The sequence below is a fragment of the Hyperolius riggenbachi genome, chromosome 12 (assembly GCF_040937935.1).
Source record: "Hyperolius riggenbachi isolate aHypRig1 chromosome 12, aHypRig1.pri, whole genome shotgun sequence".
NCBI classification, from domain to species: Eukaryota; Metazoa; Chordata; class Amphibia; order Anura; family Hyperoliidae; genus Hyperolius; species Hyperolius riggenbachi.
Genome location: NC_090657.1, coordinates 28,987,310 through 29,012,909, shown reverse-complemented (window position 1 = coordinate 29,012,909; position 25,600 = coordinate 28,987,310). Strand labels below are relative to the sequence as shown.

The window sequence follows — 25,600 nt, the reverse complement described above, 5'->3', positions numbered from 1 at the left end:
GAGGAACTGCCTGAAGTGAGGCTTGCAACGCGTCCAATAGGACGCATACAAGCTATTTGGAGCGCAGGGAGGAGGCGGGATTAAGGCTAACCCTTTATGTCCCTGCCGCACACCTGAGCTAATTAATGCTCATTTAAATCACGAATTTGAGTGTTTACACATTCGTTATTACTCATGAGAGCATCCCTGATGTTGACTGCATTATCCAAATATTCTCTTAACACAGATGCAAAAACAATATTTCTTTAAAATGGTTAAAATGTAGTAGGTAGCGGTGGACTTACCCCTCCAAAACAGACACAAAAATTGCTGTTTTAAGAGGTGCCAGGCTATGTACCGGACCGCATTGGTGATATGCTCCTATTTATTGCCTGAGGAAGTGGGATATACCCGCGAAACGCGTTGCACCTTGTTCGGAGTATGTAAATAAACAGATTTTTGCTTAAAACAGCAATTTTTGTGTCTGTTTTGGAGAGGTAAGTCCACCGCTACCTACTTCATTTTAAAGAAATATTGTTTTTACCCTGTTGGCGCCTCTGCACTACTTTTGCAGTTGTTTCCACCCCTGGTGGAGGGGAATTCTTTTTTCCCGATCTACAGAGAGCGACTTCTTAATCCTGAGTGGGGACAGGTCTAATCTCCTCACCTGCCTTCATAGTGGTTACCTGGACGGTAACCCTGACTTGTGAGTATAACCTACATATACTTACCTTCCATACCCAATTTACAGTACATACTACACTATACTGGGCTCTCGGCATCTTCCCTTATATCTTAACACAGATGGGCCAGGACACTAGAAAAGTATCAAACAGAGGTCAGATCTCTGTCCAACATTGCAACTGCAATCCGATGGACTGGGCACCGATTAGCCATATACAAATGAAAACCTAGTTTATTATATTTAACTGTGGTCACTAGAAGGGGTCATGTCAAAGCTTTCACAGAAAGGTGGACGGGAGGCTTCGGTTGGACGTAATCTTAGATTACATCGCTAGCAGGGATGCCCCATGCAGGCAGGTCTCCCACATGGTCCCCTCCCTAACCACTCACCTGTCAACCGCATCCTGGAAGCTCCAAAAAAAGAAATTTAAAATCACACAAACACTGGTTCGCACGACAGCTGGCATTACGTCCAACCGAAACTTCCCACCTGAATGCTACCCAATTTATGCAATTCTGCTACATTTGGTACGGCAGGCAAAGGGTGTATGACAGTTCACCTGATTGGCTGACTGGCGCCTGCTGACCAAATAAAGGTAGGAAACTGCTTTAGCTGGGAGTGAGCAATTGTGTGTGTTGCAGTCAGCATTCAGTTCAGGGGCAGTGGGGGTGAGTTCCCTGGTGGTGAGAGGTCCAGGGCTCGCCTACACTTCCCTCTAGGTATCGCATGGTGGTGTGGGGGCCCCGGCCAGTTACTGTCCGGGGGCCCCGGCTGTCATGCGAACCAGTGTTTGTGACTTCTGGGATGTGGTCTGCCATATGTTCCACTCACACTCTCCCTTTAACCCTAACTGGAAGAGGGGGTGTTACTGTTACAAGTTATACTCTGCCACACATACTCCAAATTACATAATTACATACTAATGTGGCAGGTGGCATTGCATGGGGGCTTCAAGACTGTGACATGGGAGCTGTGGAAAAGGGCAAGACCAGTCTGCCACTAATTCCCATTGTTTCCTATGAAAGGGAGCATCAAGCGAACAATGTGATCACAGTAATGTGGATTTGAAAGGAGCAAGGTTGTCTGGTGGGGTCATGTGATCCTGATGTTGGGGACATCTGTGATGAAGAATGCGGAGGTGGGTTTGAAAATACATCGTCTGGTTTATATTTGGGAGCAGGAGCAGCTAGAAGAAAAAACATGCTGGTATTCCGCTTCAGAATGCACAGCCACACATATGGTTTAATATCAGCAGAAACATACCTCAGATGGCAAAGTATCATCTACCAAGATGTTGGGTCCAGTGGTGTCTGGTCCAAAAGCCCAGATAGAACGGGCAGCCAGAAGATCCCAGTCATATTTGGTCTGGAAAAATTCTCCTAACTTCTTTCTGTAAATAAGCAAGAACAATAGCTATAGAGAAAAACAGCCAAAGATCTGTGGAGGAAAAAAAATGTCCCACAGGTTCTCTAAAGAGGTATATACTCTGTCCTACTAACAGAGTTTGTGAACACATGAACTTGATGTACAGAAGTCTTTTGTGAACCTTGTGTAAATGTATGACGTGTATCTGTCCCCGCAACTGTGCAAAAAAATCAAAAGGAAAAATGTACCTGTAAAAAGATGTTCAGATTTTACAGTTAATCGTATATAATTTCCCAGGGCTTGCTTAGTGTTCCTTCTGCACAACACCCCATCATTAGAGGGCAGTGTTGGAAGACCGGAGACATTTTTGTATTAGGCTGAATTAAGGGCTTTGTCTTCTGTCTTTCCTCAACGCCTACAACAAGAACATGTTAACTAAAAATAGTGAGGCCCTCAAAAAACGAAATGTTAGGGCCTGTACACACTGAAAAACGCAAGCAAAATCGCAAGCGCATGCGTTTTTAAAGTGCATGTAGTTTTAAAAACGCATGTGCTTTTGCCTGCGTTTTTTGTGCGTTTGCGTTTTTCTTGTAATTGCTGATTGGCTAAAGAATCCTTTGTTTTTTTTCTAGTTTACATTTCAACAGGAATCAGGAGATTGCAGAGTCTTCTGGGATACTGACTTCTGAAAAACGCAGGCAAAAACGCAAGCGCATGCGGTTTTAATGCGTTTTTCATGCGCTGCGCTTAAAAAAGCGCAGCAGGCACTGCGATTGCGTTTTTCTAAAAACGCATCGCACCAGTGTGTACAAGTCATCACGATTTTCATTCTTTTTCAAAAGACCTTGTGATTTTAAAAACGCATGCGTTTTTAAAAACGCAGCGCAAGCGCAGCAGTGTGTACAGGCCCTTAATCCTTTAGCAGCCAATTTATTTAGAGGCTTTCAAGCGTTCAAAGCAAATTTATTTAAGCACTTTTTTTTCATTTCTTATTTGTTACATTCCCCTGCTTCTAATAAGTACTGCTGTAATGTGTATTTATGGCCACTTGTCACTAGGGGCCACTTGTCACTAGAGACAACAACAGAGGACTTCTGTTTCAGTTTCTTTATTTTCTGCTAAGAGAGAGAGATCAACGCATTCCAAGAATTTACAACACAAGTTCTGTTAACTGAAATCAAAAGCAGAGCACTTATCTCAAACGAGATAACTATTGAAGCTGCTAATGGATTAAATAGGAAATTGCAAGCAGCAAAAAAAAAATAATGTCAGTGTTATGAATGTTTTCTGAAAATATAATGAATGAAACAGATTAGAATTCTGAAAGTTAGTGTTTTCCTACAAGCTAAGGATTCTCACCTGTTCCAAGAGATCTGCACCACCTCATTTTCAATGTCTTCTGCCAGCCCTTTCTCCAGTGGCTCTGCGATCATTGTGATCTTATTTCTAGAGATAAGAGAATACATGTGAGCCAAAGAAGGACTCTCGTACTCCAAAACAGCAGAAGTAAACAAGTTCCTGCAAGCTAATAGGAAAACCAAGAGGACAAAGAAGAAACATCTCACCACAACCGCATACTACGAAGCTGTGAACTAGGAATCTGTGTAAACCTGACATCAGAGCTGCAATATAAAGGGAAAACTATATACTGAATGACATTATTCTTACTTCTTATTAGGGGTTTCAGCAAAACACTTCAGAGAAGAGGTTTCTACAACAGTCTCACAAAATGTCACAACTGGGTCTGCCACCTGCAGGAAGAATTGAAAAAAACAATGGAATATACATAATATAATGTTCCATGGTACAGTGAATGCAACCCCCCCCCACAAAACCTGCCTTGTATATAATGCTAGCATACTAACATTTAAAGTGACACTGACACAAAGAAAAACATATGCTATAATGAATTGTATGTGTAGTACGGATAACGAATAGAACATTAGTAGCTAAGGAAATAGTCTCTTATTTTTATTTTCAGTTATATAGCGTTTTTTGTTTTTTTTGTAGAACATTGCATCATTCTCTAATATTTACAGTTTACAAGCTACACACTGCATTAAACAGAGCAGAGTTAAAGCGGATCCGAGATGAAAAACTAACTATACCAAGTAACTTGTCTATATGTCTTATCTAAAGGTTAGATAGTTTACACAGCAAATCTAGCTGCAAACAGCTTCAATAGAATATGATTATTTCTTCCTGTGATACAATGACAGCAGCCATGTTGTTTGTAAACATTACACAGAGGCAGGCTTATCTGTATCTTGAGCACTCAGCCTGTGAAAAAAACCTAATCCTCCCTCCTCCCTCTGCCTCTGAAATCAATGGCTAATAACACCTCCCCCTCCTCCTGCCCTGACTGAGCTCCCATGAGCCCTTGCTACTGCCAAGGCTCTCTGAAAACCTGTGGGCGTGGTTTATTTAGTTTATAGGGAATTTGAGTATTAAAACAAAAACAAAAAAAAGTATTTGGCTTGAGGAATGCCCTATAAACAATAGGAAAGGAACACAATTATGCAATGAGTAAAAGTTTATCTCGGATCCACTTTAATGACCCTTTGAACTTCTCTGCAGTAAAATCTTATTTTAGGTGGTCTTTGAGGGCCCATTCACAGTAGAAGCACTTTTCTGAGCGTTTTGCGTTTGATTAGCGGTTTTTAAAATTGCTCCCATTCACTTTCATTAAAATAGCGTTAAAAATTGCGGCGATTTTTACGTATGCCATCGTGAAATCGCATCGATTTTTCTGCGATTTTAATGAAAGTGAATGGGAGCGATTTTAAAACCCGCTAATGAATCGCAGAACGCTCAGAAAAGTGCTTCTACTGTGAATGGGCCCTCACTACATCTTTGATGTATAAGTGCTTCAAAAAATAGCAATGTAGCCAACCAAGTTTGGTCAGAGAGTTCAGAGAAGCTCTTTTCACAGATAACTGAAGTTTCTTAACTCTTCCTGTACTGGAAACAATATAAGACTTTGCTACTAAGGTTCTATTTCCTAGCTGTACTACACACAGAATTCATAAATCAAGTTTATTTTCACTTCAGATTCCTTTTAACCTCCAATACATTTGTACTCCAAACACCAGTCAAAAAAGGGAACAAACATTACCTGAGGCAAGAGAGACATCCTGAGGGAGAAGCAACCAGTTTGGTGCAGGAGTAAACACTCGCAGGCAAGAACCCAGTACCTGGTGCAGGAGCATATGTCTGCAGGGAGGAGCAATCAGAGCCTCATGCAGAAGCACACAACCCACATGCAGGAGCATATGTCTGCAGGGAGGAGCAATCAGAGTCTCATGAAGAAGCACACACCCCACATGCAGGAGCAGCCAGTGCCTGGTGCAGAAGTACTTACTCATGGGGAGGAGCAATCAGTGTATCATACAGGAGCACACCCCCCCCCCCCCAACATGGAGGAGCAACCAGTACCTGGTGCAGAAGTACTCACTTGGGAGGAGCAATCCGTGTATCATGCAGGAGCACTACCCCCACATGCAGGAGTAGCCAGTGACTGGTGCAGAAGTACTCATTCATAGGGAGGAGCAATCAGTGTATGATGCAGGAGCACACACCCCCACATGCAGGAGCAACCAGTACCTGGTGCAGAAGTACTCAATCATAGGGAGGAGCAATCAGTGTTTCATGCAGGCGCACAAACCCCCACATGCAGGAGCAGCCAGTACCTGGTGCAGGAGTACTCACTTGCAGGGAGGAGCAATCAGTGCATCATGCAGGAACACACAACCCCACATGGAGGAGCAACCAGTACCTGGTGCAGGAATACTCACTCATAGGGAGGAGCAATCAGTGTATCATGCAGGAGTACACTCCCTACATGGAGGAGCAATCAGTACCTGGTGCAGAAGTACTCACTTGCAGGGAGGAGCAATCAGTGTATCATGCAGAAGCACACCCCCACATGGAGGAGCAACCTGTACCTGGTGCAGGAGTACTCACTCATGGGGAGGAGCAATTTGAGTATCATGCAGGAGTACACACCTCCACATGCAGGAGCAACCAGTGTCTGGTGCAGAAGTACTCACTGATGGGGAGGAGCAGTCAGTGTATCATGTAGGAGCACCCCCCCCCCCCCCCCACACACACACACACACACATGGAGGAGCAACCAGTGCCTGGTAAAGAAGTACTCACTCATGGGGAGGAGCAATCAGTGTATCATGCAGGAGCTCACACCCCCACATGCAGGAGCAACCAGTGCCTGGTGCAGAAGTACTCACTCATAGGGAGGAGCAATCAGTGTATCATGCAGGAGCTCACACCCCCACATGCAGGAGCAACCAGTGCCTGGTGCAGAAGTACTCACTCATAGGGAGGAGCAATCAGTGTATCATGCAGGAGCTCACACCCCCACATGCAGGAGCAACCAGTGCCTGGTGCAGAAGTACTCACTCATAGGGAGGAGCAATCAGTGTATCATGCAGGAGCACTACCCTGCATGTAAGATTAACCAAGGCCCAAGCACTTATCCAAAGGGAGGAAGAGCCTGGTGCAAACACCAATGACAGGAGGAAAAACAAACAGCGCCACCCACAAACACACAGATTTGCCTCACTATCTATAAAATTCCCTTATGAGTTCTATGCGTAATGAACAACAAAGCAGTCATTTCACTTTAATTTCTCTTATTATTCAATATAAGACACAGCAGACCTTGGGAGCAAAACGGATGCTCAGAATAAGACCAATTTAAGCACTGCAGAGCCAGTGCCTGGGACAAGGGTATTTGTCCACAAGGAAAAAGAAGTCCTTAACCTCCCGAGCGTTACGCCGATCAGGAGGTTTTGCACTATCAGTCTCCCCCCCCCCCCCCCCAATGTATTAGTTTAATTATAACCATTACATACTAGCTAGCGCTAGGGTAGCTAGTATTGTCTACCAACACCTCCGGACCCCCTTGATTGTCTGCTGGATACATTACCACGCCGGGATCCAGTAATGGAGCAGCCTCCCCGCTCAGCTCCAGTCTTCACTATCGGGGGGGGCATGATTGCAGGCAATCAGGGGGGGCCGACAGACAATACTAGCTAGCGTAGTGCTAGCTAGTATCTAAAGGTTACAATTAAACAAATAAATCAATTCCGGCGGGTCCCGATCGGCAGGAAAACCTCTGCAGGGGCATGCCCGACAGTGTCAGGCATACCGCTAAGGAGGTTAATAAAAGGATACATGAGCGAAATAAAAAACAAACAAAAAAAAAAAGATTAAGATTTACTTACCTGGGGCTTTCTCCAGCCCTGAGAAGCCCATGTGTCCCTCGCCACAGCTCTGCTCTCTGCCAGTCTCATGGGGTGCCCTCTGTAGCGGCCGTTGAACTGGCTATGCCAGCGACTTGTGTGCATGCGTGAGTGCCAGGTGGGCGGCCGCTATGGAGGGGATCCCAGGAAACTGACAGAGAGCAGAGCTGCAGTGAGGGACACACAGGCTTTTCTAGGGGCTGGAAGAAGCCCCAGGTAAGTAAATCTGATTTTTTACATTTCGCTCATGTATCCGCTAATGCCTCCTAATGAGTAATAAAGAAACAAGGCTTAGGTATGGAAAACAGGCTGTTTTAGAATGGAAAGAGGCTCCTTACATACCTTTATGTCAATCTCGGAATACATCTTGCGAAGGTCGTGCATGACACAGTCCAGGTACAGCTCCCCAGTGCCCAGGATGATGTGTTCTCCAGACTCCTCCACCTAGACATATTATTTATTGGATTTACTGGTATATAGTGCAACATATTACGCAGTGCTGGACAATACATAAGGTTACAGACAATAATAGGGGTGATAAAAACAGGTCCCTGTATGTCACATGACATACAGGAAGCGATACAATGCTGCATCTAGCAGTGTTGTATGTGGCTAAAGGAAGCAGGAGGAGGAGAGCGGAGGACAGACAGCATTGGGCTCGGGCTGGAAGGTGAGTCCAGAGGGGACAGAGGCACGGGGGATGGGGGCAAAGCAGTGGCACAAGGGTACTAACGGAGTCAGAAAGCGGGGACAGAGGCACAGAGGGTACAAAAAGAGGCACAAGGGGTATAAGTGGAGGCACAGAGGGGGTACAGAGGCACAAGGGGTACAAAAAGACGCATGGGGGTACAATTGGAGGTACAGAAGCACGGAGGTACAAAAAGAGGCACAGAGGTAGTACAAATTTAGGCGGGAACCTAGAGGTGCACAGAGGGGGGACAAACGAGCACAGAAGGAGAACAAAGACACTGAATGGGACAAACAGGCACGGAGGGGGACACTAGAGGCAAAGGGGGGCACATAGGAGGCAAAGGGGACAGAGATGGTACAGCGTTCAGACTTAAGAACGGATTCAGGTTAAGAATGAACCTACAGTCCTTATCTCGTTCATTAGCTGGGGACCACCTGTACTACGAACACTTACGAATGACAAAGCACAATAATATAGAACACCTGTCTGCTGATGGAGAAGCATGGACTTGTGCCTGCAGACTGGCCAGTACTGGATACTCTACCTTAGTGGTGAGGGAAGGGTAACTCTTGTTGACTTTCCTCAGTCCATCCAACATCTTTGGCAGCTCTGATGGGTTCACTGGTTCCACAGCAATCTTAATCACCGATGTGGTGTTAAACTTCAATGGCCGGAAAATCTGAGCCTGTGGGAAAAAATAAAAAAATTCAGATAAAATGTACTTACATGGCTCTCTATATGATCCTTCCCATTCTTACCACATACGTGGCCCTAACATGTCCCTGCAAGTCGCATTAAAGTGTAACCTGAGATCTAGAAAAACTAAAACTGCGCAGGTGCACAATGTTACCGGTGACTGAGCACGATAGGGGGTATGTGCATGCGCAATTCCCTCCGAGTGGCTGAATTACTGGGCCGCCTAGCAGAGGATCCAAGCAGCCTGGGAGGACGTGAGGGACCAATCAGCCTGAAGGGGACTGGAGGAAGCCCCAGGTATGTATTGTGATATTCTGAGATGTTCAGAATAGCTCATGTTGGCAGAGGAGATCAAAGCAAAGAAGGGTTATCGAGTCTTTAAGTGTAACTGTCGGGCATAAAATCAAAAATCAATTATTTTATTATGGTAAACAAGTATTAAGGATGCTAACCAGGCAATCCAAAAGTTACAATCATGATTTATTTTCTTGTTGATAAATGATCATTCCCCAGTTTACCTGACTCTTATTTGGTACACAAAAAATGTGATAAACAAGAAAAAAAGTTGCAGGGCATGCTGGGTTGTCCTTTTTTGATTCTCTGCTTTCCCCTCAGACTTAACTAATGCAGCCTGGTTGGCTGAAGCCTCTTTTCCTCCTGTTTTCCCCTCCCACACCTCTGTTCCTCTCCGATTGGCCAATATTTCTCATGGTGAGACAATGCAATTTCTATAGGCTTCAAAATAGCCACAGTTAAAATGGGAAATGCTAGGAAGGATTTTCTCTTTTTTTACTGTAGAAAAATCATTAAACTCAAAACGTGGACAGTGCAAAACATATGTTATGTAAGTAGAGCAAGTATTTATCTACTTATGTGTTTTTTTTTCTGAGATAGTATGGCTGACAGCTCCTCTTTAAAGAGAATCTGTACTCTAAAATTCTTACAATAAAAAACATACCATTCTATTCCTTATGTTCACCTGTGCCCCTCTGTGCTGTTTTTGCCACTCCCTGCTGCAATCCTGGCTTGTAATTGCCAGTTTTAGGCAGTGTTTACAAACAAAAGACATGGCTGCTAACAAGAGTGTGATAGGCTGAGAGGAGCTCAGTCTGTGACTCACACAGAGCCTGCAGGGGGTGTGGAGAGGGTGTGTATAACTTCTATCCTATCACAGCAGAGCAGCACATCCCTGCCTGAGCCCCACAAAGTCGTCAGAGGAAAGAAGATTAGATTATATAACAGAGATAATACAGCCACTGTGCAACTAGGAAAGGCTGCAGTAATACAGACCACTGTCTGAACAGGTGTAGGAACTTACAGGATAGAAGAAACAAGGCTGAAAATTGTTACAGAGTCTCTTTAAGGGTTAAAATAAAATAATGCAGCTTTGTTAGTCAATGTCCAAAACAGAAACAATCCGCCACACGGGGTACAGTGTTCCCCCAGAATTTTTTTCCAGCTGGGTGGCATGAAATGGTAATCACCGCGCTTTAACACCCTGCAACAAATAATCAAAAATTGCACATAGTGCCCAGTACTGCCATAAACAGATCACTATAGACACCCCGTGCCGCACTCCAGGGGGTAGTGCCACCACCTTATAGGGAATATTTTTCAGTCTCCCCCTTTGTGAGTGCACTCACCAAAAGCGCGTCTTGGGTCACTACACATAACAACCACAACTCCGGCCAGCCAAGAAGTAGAGTACGAGTTTGTCTCAGCAGCTCACTTTATTAAAATCAGTAATTGCATGCAAGCTTACAGATCTGGCGCATCAGCTCAAGCCGCGGACACCTTCAAGCAACATGACCCGGTCTCTCCTGCTTCCTGGTATGACGGCAGCGCGTCTCCGACTCCGCCCTACGCGTTTCGTTACACTACGTAACTCATTCAGGGGCTGGAGACTGCAACCCGCCGTCAAACTAAAATAGCCACACCGCGCCTCCTCCGCTCTGGTTCCGCCCGCCGCCCTCTCCCTTGTTGCTAGGCATCAGCCAGAGTGTGCTGGCTCGAAGTTATCCGCGGTGTAACAATGCATAGCCTGGGGAGAACACTCGGGGTATTCAGCAATCGCACTGCATGCACATCACTACCACCCCATGTGTACTCTCAACAGCCACACTGGTTCTTGAGTGACACCCTGCCACGAGCCTAATGGCAGTCCTCGGCCACTGACCTATCCAGGCTTCTCCTGGACTCCCTCCAGCACCTCCGCAGCTTCTCTGCTGCACATTCCTCAGGAGACTCCTTGCTCCACACAGCCCACTGCAGCCACTTATGCCATTCATGCAGGTGAGACAATTAACCCCCTCTCTGCCAGACTCAGGCCTGGACTTGGAGGAGAGGCGTGCAAGGCCCAACCTTCTCCCAACACACGCCAGTCCTGGATCCCGAACAAATCTACACGAAAGTGTTGTTGCCAACCCACAACACCACTCACTATCCAGGACCTTTTCCTTCAAATTCAAACCACAAACAAGCAGACATTTGCTCTGTACCTCAAACTATATATATATTTTTTTTTTTACTAAATCTCAGGTTTTTAAAGGGACTCCGAGCACCTCTCATGGGCATGCCTTTAAGACTCCGACCTTTCTGTAGCTTGTGCTCTCCTCCTTCATTTGATGCCTGAATCACCGTTCTACACCAAATAGTTTTCATTCGATTTCAATTTAAAAATCGCGGCTGCCATCTTGGCTATGTTATAACTTCCTGGTCACCCGTCTTCTCTGTTAGTGAAGTGCATCACTGAATGAAGCAGGAAAAGGAAGTGACACGCATGGCCATCACAAGAGGCTCCTCCAGAGGGGTCATAGCACGACTTTGTTGGAAGTCGTCTGGCTTAACCACTTAACGACCGCCTAACACCGATAGGCGTCGACAGGTCGTTAGTGGTTTCCCATGGAAACGGCTGCTTGCTCGAGCGGCCTTTCCATGTCAGTTCACGGAGGGAGTCTCCATAAACAGCCTGCGAGCCTCCGATCACAGCTCGCAGGCTAATTGTAAACACGCGGGGAAGAAATCCCCGCTGTTTACATCATACAGCGCTGCGCAGCAGCAGCACCGTAAAGGAGATTGTCGATCCCGGCCTCTGATTGGCCGGGGATCGCTGCAGTCTGATAGGATGAAGCCTATTAGAGGCGGCGCAGGACGAATCTCCGTCCTGCGTCGCCCAAAGGAAGGAGGGGAGGGAGAGGACAGGGAGGCTAAGAATCGCTGCGGAGGGGGGCTTTGAGGAGCACCCCCCAAGGCAAAAATAGCCGGCGGCGATGAGACCCCCCCCCCCCAGCAGTACATCCCCCTAGAAAGAAGGGGGAAATCTGATCGCCCTGGCTGATTCCTGATCTGTGCTGTGGGCTGGAGAGCCCACGCAGCACAAATCATAGCAAAATCCCCTGGTCCTCAAGCCATTAAAGGCATGCCCATGAGAGGTGCTCGGAGTCCCTTTAACCACTTGAGGACTACAGTCTTTCTAACCCTTAAGGACCAGGCACTTTTTTTCCACTCAGACCACTGCAGCTTTCACGGTTTATTGCTCGCTCATACAACCTACCACCTAAATGAATTTTGGCTCCTTTTCTTGTCACTAATAAAGCTTTCTTTTGGTGCTATTTGATTGCTCCTGCGATTTTTACTTTTTATTATATTCATCAAAAAAGACATGAATTTTGGCAAAAAAATGATTTTTTTAACTTTCTGTGCTGACAATTTTCAAATAAAGTAAAATTTCTGTATACATGCAGCGCGAAAAATGTGGACAAACATGTTTTTGATAAAAAAAAAACCCATTCAGTGTATATTTATTGGTTTGGGTAAACGTTATAGCGTTTACAAACTATGGTGCAAAAAGTGAATTTTCCCATTTTCAAGCATCTCTGACTTTTCTGACCCCCTGTCATGTTTCATGAGGGGCTAGAATTCCAGGATAGTATAAATGATAGGATGAAGCCTATTAGAGGCGGCGCAGGACGAATCTCCGTCCTGCGTCGCCCAAAGGAAGGAGGGGAGGGAGAGGACAGGGAGGCTAAGAATCGCTGCGGAGGGGGGCTTTGAGGAGCACCCCCCAAGGCAAAAATAGCCGGCGGCGATGAGACCCCCCCCCCCCCCAGCAGTACATCCCCCTAGAAAGAAGGGGGAAATCTGATCGCCCTGGCTGATTCCTGATCTGTGCTGTGGGCTGGAGAGCATCTCTGAAGCCCCATTTTGGAAAGAAGACATCCTAAAGTATTCACTGAGAGGCATAGTGAGTTCATAGAAGATATTATTTTTTGTCACAAGTAAGCGGAAAATGACACTTTGTGACAAAAAAAAGAAAAAAAAAAGAATCCATTTCTTCTAACTTGCGACAAAAAAAAATGAAATCTGCCACGGACTCACCATGCCCCTCTCTGAATACCTTGAAGTGTCTACTTTCCAAAATGGGGTCATTTGTGGGGTGTGTTTACTGTCCTCGCATTTTGGGGGGTGCTAATTTGTAAGCACCCCTGTAAAGCCTAAAAGTGCTCATTGGACTTTGGGCCCCTTAGCGCAGTTAGGCTGCAAAAAAGTGCCACACATGTGGTATTGTCGTACTCAAGAGAAGTAGTAGAATGTGTTTTGGGGTGTATTTTTACACATACCCATGCTGGGTGGGAGAAATATCTCTGTAAATGACAATTTTTTCATTTTTTTTACACACAATTGTCCATTTACAGAGTTATTTCTCCCACCCAGCATGGGTATGTGTAAAAATACACCCCAAAACACATTGTACTACTTCTCCCGAGTACGGCGATACCACATGTGTGGCACTTTTTTGCACCCTAACTGCGCTAAAGGGCCCAAAGTCCAATGAGTACCTTTAGGATTTCACAAGTCATTTTGCGGAATTTGATTTCCAGACTACTCCTCACGGTTTAGGGCCCCTAAAATGCCAGGGCAGTATAGGAACCCCACAAATGACCCCATTTTAGAAAGAAGACACCCCAAGGTATTCCGTTAGGAGTATGGTGAGTTCATAGAAGATTTTATTTTTTGTCAAAAGTTAGCGGAAAATTGATTTTTATTGTTTTTTTCACAAAGTGTCATTTTCCACTAACTTGTGACAAAAAATAAAATCTTCTATGAACTCACCATACTCCTAACGGAATACCTTGAGGTGTCTTCTTTCTAAAATGGGGTCATTTGTGGGGTTCCTATACTGCCCTGGCATTTTAGGGGCCCTAAACCGTGAGGAGTAGTCTGGAAAGCAAATTCCGCAAAATGACCTGTGAAATCCTAAAGGTACTCATTGGACTTTGGGCCCTTTAGCGCAGTTAGGGTGCAAAAAAGTGCCACACATGTGGTATCGCCGTACTCGGGAGAAGTAGTACAATGTGTTTTGGGGTGTATTTTTACACATACCCATGCTGGGTGGGAGAAATAACTCTGTAAATGGACAATTGTGTGTAAAAAAATCAAAAGATTGTCATTTACAGAGGTATTTCTCCCACCCAGCATGGGTATGTGTAAAAATACACCCCAAAACACATTGTACTACTTCTCCCGAGTATGGCAATACCACATGTGTGGCACTTTTTTGCACCCTAACTGCGCTAAAGGGCCCAAAGTCCAATGAGTACCTTTAGGATTTCACAGGTCATTTTGCGAAATTTGATTTCCAGACTACTCCTCACGGTTTAGGGCCCCTAAAATGCCAGTTCAGTATAGGAACCCCACAAATGACCCCATTTTAGAAAGAAGACACCCCAAGGTATTCCGTTAGGAGTATGGTGAGTTCATAGAAGATTTTATTTTTTGTCACAAGTTAGTGGAAAATGACACTTTGTGAAAAAAACAATAAAAATCAATTTTCCGCTAACTTTTGACAAAAAATAAAATCTTCTATGAACTCACCATACTCCTAACGGAATACCTTTGGGTGTCTTCTTTCTAGAATGGGGTCATTTGTGGGGTTACTATACTGCCCTGGCATTTTAGGGGCCCTAAACCGTGAGGAGTAGTCTTGAAACCAAATGTCGCAAAATGACCTGTGAAATCCTAAAGGTACTCATTGGACTTTGGGCCCCTTAGCGTACTTAGGGTGTAAAAAAGTGCCACACATGTGGTACCGCCGTACTCAGGAGAAGTAGTATAATGTGTTTTGGGGTGTATTTTTACACATACCCATGCTAAGTGGGAGAAATATCTCTGTAAATGACAATTGTTTGATTTGTTTTACACACAATTGACCATTTACATAGAAATTTCTCCCACCCAGCATGGGTATGTGTAAAAATACACCCCAAAACACATTATACTACTTTTCCTGAGTACGGCGGTACCACATGTGTGACACTTTTTTGCAGCCTAGGTGCGCTAAGGGGCCCAACGTCCTATTCACGGGTCATTTTGAGGCATTTGTTTTCTAGACTACTCCTCGCGGTTTAGGGCCCCTAAAATGCCAGGGCAGTATAGGAACCCCACAAGTGACCCCATTTTAGAAAGAAGACACCCCAAGGTATTCCGTTAGGTGTATGGCGAGTTCATAGAAGATTTTATTTTTTGTCACAAGTTAGTGAAAAATGACACTTTGTGAAAAAAAACCAATAAAAAATCAATTTCCGCTAACTTTTGACAAAAAATAAAATCTTCTATGAACTCGTCATACACCTAACAGAATACCTTGGGGTGTCTTTTTTTCTAAAATGGGGTCACTTGTGGGGTTCCTATACCGCCCTGGCATTTTACGGGCCCAAAACCGTGAGTAGTCTGGAAACCAAATGTCTCAAAATGACTGTTCAGGGGTATAAGCATCTGCAAATTTTGATGACAGGTGGTCTATGAGGGGGCGAATTTTGTGGAACCGGTCATAAGCAGGGTGGCCTTTTAGATGACAGGTTGTATTGGGCCTGATCTGATGGATAGGAGTGCTAGGGGGGTGACAGGAGGTGATTGATGGGTGTCTCAGGGGGTGGTTAGAGGGGAAAATAGATGCAATCAATGCACTGGGGAGGTGATCGGAAGGGGGTCTGAGGGGGATCTGAGGGTTTGGCCGAGTGATCAGGAGCCCACACGGGGCAAATTAGGGCCTGATCTGATGGGTAGGTGTGCTAGGGGGTGACAGGAGGTGATTGATGGGTGTCTCAAGGTGTGATTAGAGGGGGGAATAGATGCAAGCAATGCACTGGCGAGGTGATCAGGGCTGGGGTCTGAGGGCATTCTGAGGGTGTGGGCGGGTGATTGAGTGCCCTAGGGGCAGATAGGGGTCTAATCTGGTAGGTAGCAGTGACAGGGGGTGATTGATGGGTAATTAGTGGGTGGTTAGGGTAGAGAACAGATGTGAACACTGCACTTGGGAGGTGATCGGACGTCGGATCTGCGGGCGATCTATTGGTGTGGGTGGGTGTTCAGTTTGCCCGCAAGGGGCAGGTTAGGGGCTGATTGATGGGTGGCAGTGACAGGGGGTGATTGATGGGTGGCAGTGGCAGTGACAGGGGGTGATTGATGGGTGATTGACAGGTGATCAGTGGGTTATTACAGGGAAGGACAGATGTAAATAATGCCCTGGCGAATTGATAAGGGGGGGTCTGAGGGCAATCTGAGCGTGTAGGCGGGTGATTGGGTGCCCGCAAGGGGCAGATTAGGGTCTGATCTGATGGGTAACAGTGACAGGTGGTGATAGGGGGTGATTGATGGGTGATTGATGGGTAATTAGTGAGTGTTTAGAGGAGAGAATAGATGGAAACACTGCGCTTGGGTGGTGATCTGATGTCGGATCTGCGGGCGATCTATTGGTGTGGGTGGGTGATCAGTTTGCCCGCAAGATCTGATGGGTAACAGTGACAGGTGGTGATAGGGGCTGATTGTTGGGTGGCAGTGACAGGGGGTGATTGATGGGTGATAGGTGATTGGCAGGTGATTGACAGGTGATCAGTGGGTTATTACATGGAAGGACAGATGTAATTAATGCACTGGTGAATTGATAAGGGGGGGGGTCTGAGGGCAATCTGAGCGTGTGGGCGGGTGATTGGGTGCCCGCAAGGGGCAGCTTAGGGTCTGATCTGATAGGTAACAGTGACAGGTGGTGATAGGGGGTGATTGATGGGTGATTGATGGGTAATTAGTGGGTGTTTAGAGAAGATAACAGATGTAAACAATACATTTGGGAGGTAATCTGACGGCGGGTTTGCGGGCGATCTAATGGTGTGGGTGGGAGATCAGATTGCCCGCAAGGGGCAGGTTAGGGGCTGATTGATGGGTGGCAGTGACAGGGGGTGATTGATGGGTGATAGGTGATTGGCAGGTGATTGACAGGTGATCAGTGGGTTATTACAGGGAAGAACAGATGTAATTAATGCACTGGCGAATTGATAAGGGGGGGTCAGAGGGCAATCTGAGCGTGTTGGCGGGTGATTGGGTGCCCGCAAGGGGCAGATTAGGGTCTGATCTGATAGGTAAAAGTGACAGGTGGTGATAGGGGGTGATTGATGGGTGATTGATCGGTAATTAGTGGGTGTTTAGAGGAGAGAATAGATGTAAACAATGGATTTGGGAGGTGATCTGATGTCGGATCTGCGGGCGATCTATTGGTGTGGGTGGGTGATCAGATTGCCCGCAAGGGGCAGGTTAGGGGCTGATTGTTGGGTGGCAGTGACAGGGGGTGATTGATGGGTGATTGATGGGTGATTGACGGGTGATTGACAGGTTATCAGGGAAGATAGATGCATACAGTACACAGGGGGGGGGGGGGGGGTCTGGGGAGAATCTGAGGGGTGGGGGGGTGATCAGGAGGGGGCAGGGGGCAGGGGGGGATATAAAAAAAAAATAGCGTTGACAGATAGTGACAGGGAGTGATTGATGGGTTATTAGGGGGGTGATTGGGTGCAAACAGGGGTCTGGGGGGTGGGCAGGGGGGGGTCTGAGGGGTGCTGTGGGCGATCAGTGGGCGGGGGGGGGGGGGCAGATCAGTGTGTTTGGGTGCAGACTAGGGTGGCTGCAGCCTGCCCTGGTGGTCCCTCGGACACTGGGACCACCAGGGCAGGAGGCAGCCTGTATAATACACTTTGTATACATTACAAAGTGTATTATACACTTTGTATGCGGCGATCGTGGGGTTAACATCCCGCCGGCGCTTCCGTACGGCCGGCGGGATGTTACGGCGGGTGGGCGGAGCCAGTTGCCGGGGGAAGCGCGCGTCATCAATGACGCGATCGCTCCCCCGGCATGCCTAAAGGACGCGCCGCCTGAAGGCGTATTGCGGTCCTTTAGGCGTCCACTTTGCCGCCGCCCATGGGCTGTGGGCGGTCGGCAAGTGGTTAAAGGGATACTTAAGTCAAGGGGGAAAAATGAGTTTAACTCACCTGGGGCTTTCCTCAGCCCCCTGCAGCCAATCGGTGCCCTCGCAGCCCCGCTCTGATGCTCCTGGACCCGCCGGCGGCGACTTCCGGTTTCGCCGGCACCGGCCGACAGGCATGGAAACGCGAGTGATTCTTCGCGTTCCCAGCCACAATAGCACCCCCTATGCTGCTATTGCGGCCTCCTGTCTGACTTATAAAAACATCTTGGAGCCATTAACCCTCTGGGCGATATAATTACATCGCCCAGGAGGGGGCGCAGCACTTTTTTCTAAAAAATTTTATTTTGTATATCATGTAGCGAGCCCTGGGCTCGCTACATGATAGCCGCCTTCGGCGATCAGAGTAAGCAGGAAATCCCGTTCAGAACGGGATTTCCTGCTGGGCTTCCCCAGTCACCATGGCGACGGGGCGGCATGACGTCACCGCCGTCATGGATGTCGTGACGTCAGAGGAAGTCCCGATCCACCCCTCAGCGCTGCCTGGCACTGATAGGCCAGGCTGCGCAAGGGGTCGGGGGGGGGGGGGGGGGGTAGCGGCAGCGATCGGAAGTTACACGCAGCTAGCAAAGTGCTAGCTGCGTGTAACAAATAAAAAAATTACGCAAATCGGCCCACCGGGGCCTGAGAACTCCTCCTGCGCGACATACCCCGAGCTCAGCTCGGGATTATCGCCCAGGAGGTTAAGAGGCTCTAGCAGGACGTTTTTAGAAGTCAGCTTGTCATTAAGTGGTTAAAAAGGAAGTCCCTTGTTCAGCACAGCTCCTTCTCTAAAACACTTCAGTAGTAAATGGATTATCAGTGTGAGCAGCATCAAGCCAGTAAATCTCAGCACAGCTGCCTTGGCGCTGCATTCTCATGGCCTGCAAACTTCTAATTGGGGGAAGCTGTAGAGGTCATGGAAGGACGGCACATCAGGGGGCTTTCCTGCTTGCTAGAAGTAGTTTGAACACTAAGTAAGCCAAGTGTGACCCCCAAGCTTACCTCTTCATTGCCTCGAGGCTCAGTGATTGTTGCCGTCTTCACTATAGGCTGATCCACTCCCTCAATAAGGACCCAGTTTCCAGCCGGCACTCTGTTCACTTCAATATGGTACCTGCGAAGAGTAAACATCTGCTGTAATGCAATAGGGACATTCCTATTTGTGTGACAAAGAAAGCAAAATGTCACTCCATAGATTCATGAGATAAAAGCAGCTGTTTTACCATTCACAGTAATGACACAGTAATGACATGCCAAAAAAGAAGAGCCGCAATGTGGCTGTCACACACCACTTTACGTTTCGCAAGCCATTTACTTTTTTTTATAACTTGGACTTCTTGTGCACATTATTAACTAAAATCAGCTATGTTCATAGTAGCCCTTTAAGCTGTCTTCAATAGTGCATCAGTAAAGGAATTTGGACTTACAATCGTAGTAAAAGCTAGCGTGAGCCAATGTCTTCCCACTTTGTGAAAGGTCCCACCGCCTGAACTATTTTTTTTTTTTTTTTTTTTTAGACTATTACCTAATAATCTAATGCCCAGTATCTGTTGGGGTCATTTTTTGACCCTACCTTAATCTCTGTATACATATGAATATTGACAATTTTTCTTTCCTTTTTCTTTTATATTTTTTGATTCCTGATTAGGATTGTATCAAGTGATTGTCAAAAATATTTAATCTTTATTATCAGGTTGTCATTAGGTAAACTGAAATAGTGTAAGCACTATAATTAGAGAAACATATGCATATCTTATGGTATATGACTAATGTAACTGTTTGCATTATTATATCATGTGCAGTGTGTGTTTAATAATCCTATTATATCTGGTGTGCTGTGAATTATAGTAACCGTATGAACTGCTTATGAACTATAGATACCCTCTCACCTAGTAAGCTAAACTGTTGGTGAACCTTCACCCAGTAAGCTCAAACTCTAGGTGAACTCTGTGAATTCAACTCTCACCTACTAAGAATGAACTTTAAGTGACCCATTCAACTGTGCATAAACCCTGGAGTCGTAAATTTCAAGTTGGCCCCATCCAAGGCCAACTCCCCCTCACATGTCTGTCTCTTGTGACGACTGTGGAACTCACGTGAGTGAAACTTGGTTTAGGTACGATGTCCCCTATAAATATAGGTCAAGGCTCTGTTCAGATAGGACATTTGCTGAGATATGCTGTAAGGGAGGTGGTACGTAACTCTTTTTAATTTATGTACTCCTGATGGCTGAGAAATGTTGCTAGATATTTTTACTATTGCCTTTTTTATAATAACCCTGTTCTATGTGATCTTTGTATATTCTATGTTTATTATTACAAGAATACATTTATTTTAAGATAAAAAGTGATCTTGGTCTGAGACTCATTATTTCATTGGGGATATATGTGATACTAAAAATATATATTGTTGGTATGACTGGTTAAGAACCCATCTGACCGATCTGAGGAGAACTAACGCTTCACTGAGTTAGTATTCTCCATAGTTGGTTACCTATATTATATAGGAGCTGGCATGATCTGCTCTGTAGGATCAACTGTCATAGAGGGTTTGGACCCGTTCGACTGGCTCACCTCAACAACTTATCGACAGAATATCATTATAATAAGAATTGATAATATTTAACCACTTAACGACCGCCTAACGCCCATAGGCTCGCCGGCAAAATGTAAACACTGTTTACATCACACGGCGCTGCTGCGCAGCAGCGCCGTGACGTAGATGGCCGATCCCCGGCCTCAGATTGGCCGGGGATCGCCGGCATCTGATAGGCAGAAGCCTATCCTATCAGGCGCACGACGGATATCCGTCCTGCGCCGCTCAGAGGGTAAGGGAGAGGGAGGGAAAGCCGGGGAGGGCGGAAAGCGCTCCGGAGGGGGCTTTGAGGAGACCCCCCCGGAAAGTGCAGGTAGCCGGCGGCGATCAGACCCCCCAAGCAGGACATCCCCCTAGTCGGGAAAAAAAGGGGGGGGGGGGGGGAAGTCTGATCGCCCTGGCTATTTCCTGATCGGTGCTGCGGGCTGGAGAGTCCACGCAGCACCGATCAAAAGGAAATCCCCTGGTCCTTAAAGGGACACTAAGGCGAAAAAAATAATGATATTATGATTTGAATGTGTAGTACAGCTAAGAAATAAACCATTATGATCAGATACATCAGTCTAATTGTTTCCAGTACAGGAAGAGTTGAGAAACTTCAGTTGTTATCTCTATGCAAACAAGCCATTAAGCTCTCCGACTAAGTTAGTCGTGGAGAGGGCTGTTATCTGACTTTTATTATCTCAACTGTAAGTGAACTGTTTACTTTTCCTCTGCTAGAGGAGAGGTCATTACTTCACAGACTGCTCTAAAAAGACTCATTTTGAATGCTGAGTGTTGTGTAATCTGCACATATTATAGAATGATGCAATGTTAGAAAAAACACTATATACCTGAAAATAAAAGTATGAGAATATTTTCTTTGCTGCTAATCTTCTAGTAATTATTCATAGTACACAACCAATTCATTATATCATATTTTTTTTTCCACTTCAGTGTCTCTTTAAGTGGTTAAATGTTTTGCTTGTTATCAATCGGCTTTTTATATCCTAATGTATTTTAAATTTAGAGATATTCATTAATGTGCACCTTGTACATGTGGTTGTAAAACCTAATCTTGTTCCGCCCAGATTCTTGTTTTTGTATTTACTGATTCCTCCTTTGTAATTTTGCATCTGCAATTATATCTTTGTCCATAAGATGGCGGCATTTTCACTTTTTAGTTTTCTATATTCTGCTATATCTTACTTTAGCCACAAGATGGCAATCAAATTACACACGTACTAAAATACATCGTACTAAAATACATCATACGCATGGCTGACCTCGACGTGCTGACATCAGACGGCATGCGGGGTCAAGCCTATGACGCGGCCGCGTCTCGGACATCAGATATAATGCGCCAATTCACACGGATAGTTGTCCCTCAGCAGCTTCGGCGGAACTAGTTGGACGGGTGCAGGAGCGCCCACGCAGCCGTCCCCAGCCCTCCATACTCATTTATTTAGGTAAGCCCTGCCGACATCTCCTGTTCTTTGTTTATCCTCTTGTTTCCTCCTTTTTCACTAGGAAGTCACTATTTTTCACCTACTGTTTGTATCAAACTTGCACTGTATTCTCCTCTATGAGGTCATATTACCACACATTATTGTGTTGCACCTGGTTTATGGACACCTAGCTCAGGAGATTGTATTGAATATTGACCTTCTTGCATATTGATTCATGTGTGCTCTATTCCTACTAGTTTGCAGTGGTGCAGTGTCACTTATTATTCCATTGATTGATTTATGACTGTGACGCAGCAATATTGTTACCACTGCAGGTCAGGAATTGTACTCATCATTTTTACTTTTGGTACATATATTATATAGAATTTTATGCTATATCATAGATTGTGCTTAGGGCTTATTGCTATTATTATTTATTATATATGGGGCTCATTTGGGCTGGGCATGGTTTTGCCTTGTTTTTAACGCTTGTTAAAGAGAGTCTGAAGCGAGAATAAATCTCGCTTCAGACCTCATAGATAGCAGGGGCACGTGTGCCCCTGCTAAACCGCCGCTATCCCGCGGCTTAACGGGGGTCCCTTCACCCCCAAATCCCCTCGGTGCAGCGGGGGAGCGCTTCCTGGTTGGGACAGGGCTAACAGCCGCAGCCCTGCCCCACGCGCATCTGTCAGCGCTTATCTCCGCCTCTTCCCCGCCCCTCTGTCTTCCTTCACTGAGAGGGGCGGGGGAGAGGGGGCGATGCGCCGCTGATAGACGCGACTGGAGGCAGGGCTGCAGCCGTTAGCCCTGCCTCCAGGAGCGACCAAGTCTGCGACCAAGTGTCGCAGTGGGGGGTTTGGGGGTGAAGGGACACCCGTTTAGCGGCGCTATAGCGGCGGTTTAGCAGGGGCACACGTGCCCCTGCTAACTATGAGCTCTGAAGCGAGATTTATTCTCGCTTCAGAGTCTCTTTAATTGGGCTAATAAAGAGAAATTTGGTATTTACTCTTGGTTTTTGTACCAGTTATTTGCTAGGTCATTTATTTTCCATAGGGGGGTGCCTCTTTGTCTTTTCAATTTTTGTAGCCTTGCAGTCAGGTCGATGACCTTGCCCCCCTCTTTTTGACACACTTGTGTATTTATTTGCAAATACTTATTGCATAATTATGTTTGCTCATTTCCTTTTTGTCTAAATCCGGTCTCCGCTTGACTGGATCCGGATGGCCCTGTGCACACTGGCAAACGGAAAGTGAAAACGGATCCGATCAACGATCGATCGGATCAGTTTTCCAACAAATACATACCTAATGCTCTTTTGCAGCCGGCGGTAGAGGCTTCCTCTTCTTCCACGGTGACTACACAGCGCGTCATGTGACTAGTCACATGACGAGCCATGTAATCACATGACTCAGAAGACAACGGAAGCCTCTACCGCCGGCTTCAAAAGAGCATTAGGTATGGATTTTACCCTCCTCCACCCGCCCGGCTGTTCATCCTCCCGCCGCTCAGGTTTGCGTCCCCAAATCCCCCATGGAACGGTCCTTTTCTTCACTAGTGTGAAGAAACTTTCCATTTTCCATTGCCCCAATGCGGCTGCATTTTTTGTCCGGTTCCGTTCCGGTGGGCAGAACGGTCTGGAAAATTAGGGCCTGCAGCAATTTTAGATGGCATTCGGCACTGTTAAGAAACAAGAAGACAGAGTGAGGAGGCACTAGGCTGTACAAGATGAATGAGCACATCCCATATGATAGGCCCGGCTTGCTATATTGAGCGGTGGGACAAATAGATAAGCCCACTTAGACACACTTCAAGCTTTCCACTTATGGAGGGAGCATTTTGGTGGACTGTATAGGACTTGGAGGCTGCAAAAAGTAAATCTAAATGTACATACACGTCGGATTTTTCCAAATGACCGGTCGTTTGGACGTTTGAACTTCCTGTCACTTGGATGTCAAATCGGGCGTGTGTACGGTCGGTCCTTCAGCTGATAAGACTGGGTTTCAACGATCCGCTCGGCGCATCGTTCAAATCCAGACTTATCAGCTGAACGACCAACCGTACACACGCCCGATTTGACGTCCAAACGGCAGGACGTTCAAAGGTCCAAAAGACCGGTCGTTTAGAAAAATCCGACGTGTGTATGAGCCTTAAGATCAGCTAAGCAGCAAAAGACCAATTGTTTGAGGATAGACTGCCATAGGTCATCACAGAAATCTGGGTACAGCAGCTTCTACCCAACAACCAAGCCCGTCAATATTGCCAGCTTTAGAGTAAAATCTGAACATAACATGGGTCTTGGGCCTATGTATAAGTTACTGTTAGAATTTAAGGATGATATGCTTGAATTCGTAGGCCTCAGGTACTTTAACTGAGTTTAGTTAAAAGACTTGATTTGCAGAGAGTCTCCCTTTAAGGAGCATTTCTAGAAGCACTGTGGAACATGGTCTGGTCTCTCACACAAGGCCAGCCCAAGGCCAGAGTGCTTATCTGTCCACAATTTACAGACTGCCAGGCATCTTTACTGTAAACATCGAGTGTTTTCATATTTCCTAAAGGTAAACAATAGCCATTGTTTACAATTGCATGTGATGGGTACTAGATCATCCCTGCAAGATGAGGTCACATTTAACTCTTCAGAGGTTAGTATAAGAATAGTCAATATGGGCTCTCGAGGGCACTGCTCTCTACTTCTGCTGACTTCCTTCTTGTAACTGTATGCTGTATATATGCCTAGGTGCAACTAGCATAGATGTAACAAAGAGAAATCCCCCTGGTCCATTCACTAGGGATAGATCAAGTCTGCATGGAACGCATAAGATTCTGCAGACTCTTTGCTTTGCCAAGGGAGGTAACATGTAGCGAAGATATAAGATTGCTGATGAACACCTCTGTATATTTGTTTTACAAATAAACTCTTGAACCTTTGAAGACGTCTAAGAAGTTCCATCTCCTGTGCTGTTTGCTGTGATGAGTGTCGAGTTATCACACTTCCCGTGATATGGTGTCGAACGAAGGTGTAGTGTTGTTGCCAACAGCAACCAACAAATATTTATTACAGTTACCAAGGACAAAGCTCTAACATATTAAACATTTAAGGGTAAATTAGTTGTATTCTTCCCTGGGGAGCCTCTTTAAAGGGGCAGTATGGTGAAATGACTTATTATACAATCATTCAATATAACATTTTACTAAGTGGAGCAATGTATTGAGCTTGTATTGTTGTAGAGTAAAAGTTAATTACAGTAGTGCATTAGCCACAATCAGTGAAGGAGTCGCGTCGGGAGAGAAACCTTACTGACGCACAGTTAGCATATACCATTGTGGAGTAGGAGGCAGCCCTATCAGCTGTTTGTATTTTTGTTTTTCTTCCCCCCTTTGATCATCCCGGAGAGGATTCCTCCTGTTTGTAACGGCACACTCACTCGTGCAGTTTTACAGCTCATCAGAGCAGCCACAGGACAGTGATTTACGGCTCTTACCACCTTCCTCCGAAAGTAAAGAATTGACAAAGAAAAAAAAACTGTGTGCCTCTGTTTTAGAAGGAATGTAAAGAATGCAGGAGCAGAGAGCTGGTCTCCACAGCGTGGTTTTGCCAGCTTCTCTGAA

General features: G+C 45.9%; 1 protein-coding gene across 3 annotated transcripts in view; it reads right to left on the bottom strand.

Moving 5' to 3' along the window:
- EFTUD2 (elongation factor Tu GTP binding domain containing 2) overlaps nt 1–25,600 on the bottom strand; it is a 179,410-nt gene that overhangs the window by 12,304 nt on the left and 141,506 nt on the right. For all 3 annotated transcript variants that reach the window (XM_068263300.1, XM_068263301.1, XM_068263302.1), the window contains exons 17-22: nt 18,975–19,086; nt 8,526–8,666; nt 7,633–7,734; nt 3,698–3,780; nt 3,389–3,475; nt 1,928–2,054 (exon numbers count right to left, since the gene is read on the bottom strand). In XM_068263300.1, the coding sequence (XP_068119401.1) occupies nt 1,928–2,054; nt 3,389–3,475; nt 3,698–3,780; nt 7,633–7,734; nt 8,526–8,666; nt 18,975–19,086 (652 nt within the window). The remainder of the gene's footprint in view (nt 1–1,927; nt 2,055–3,388; nt 3,476–3,697; nt 3,781–7,632; nt 7,735–8,525; nt 8,667–18,974; nt 19,087–25,600) is intronic.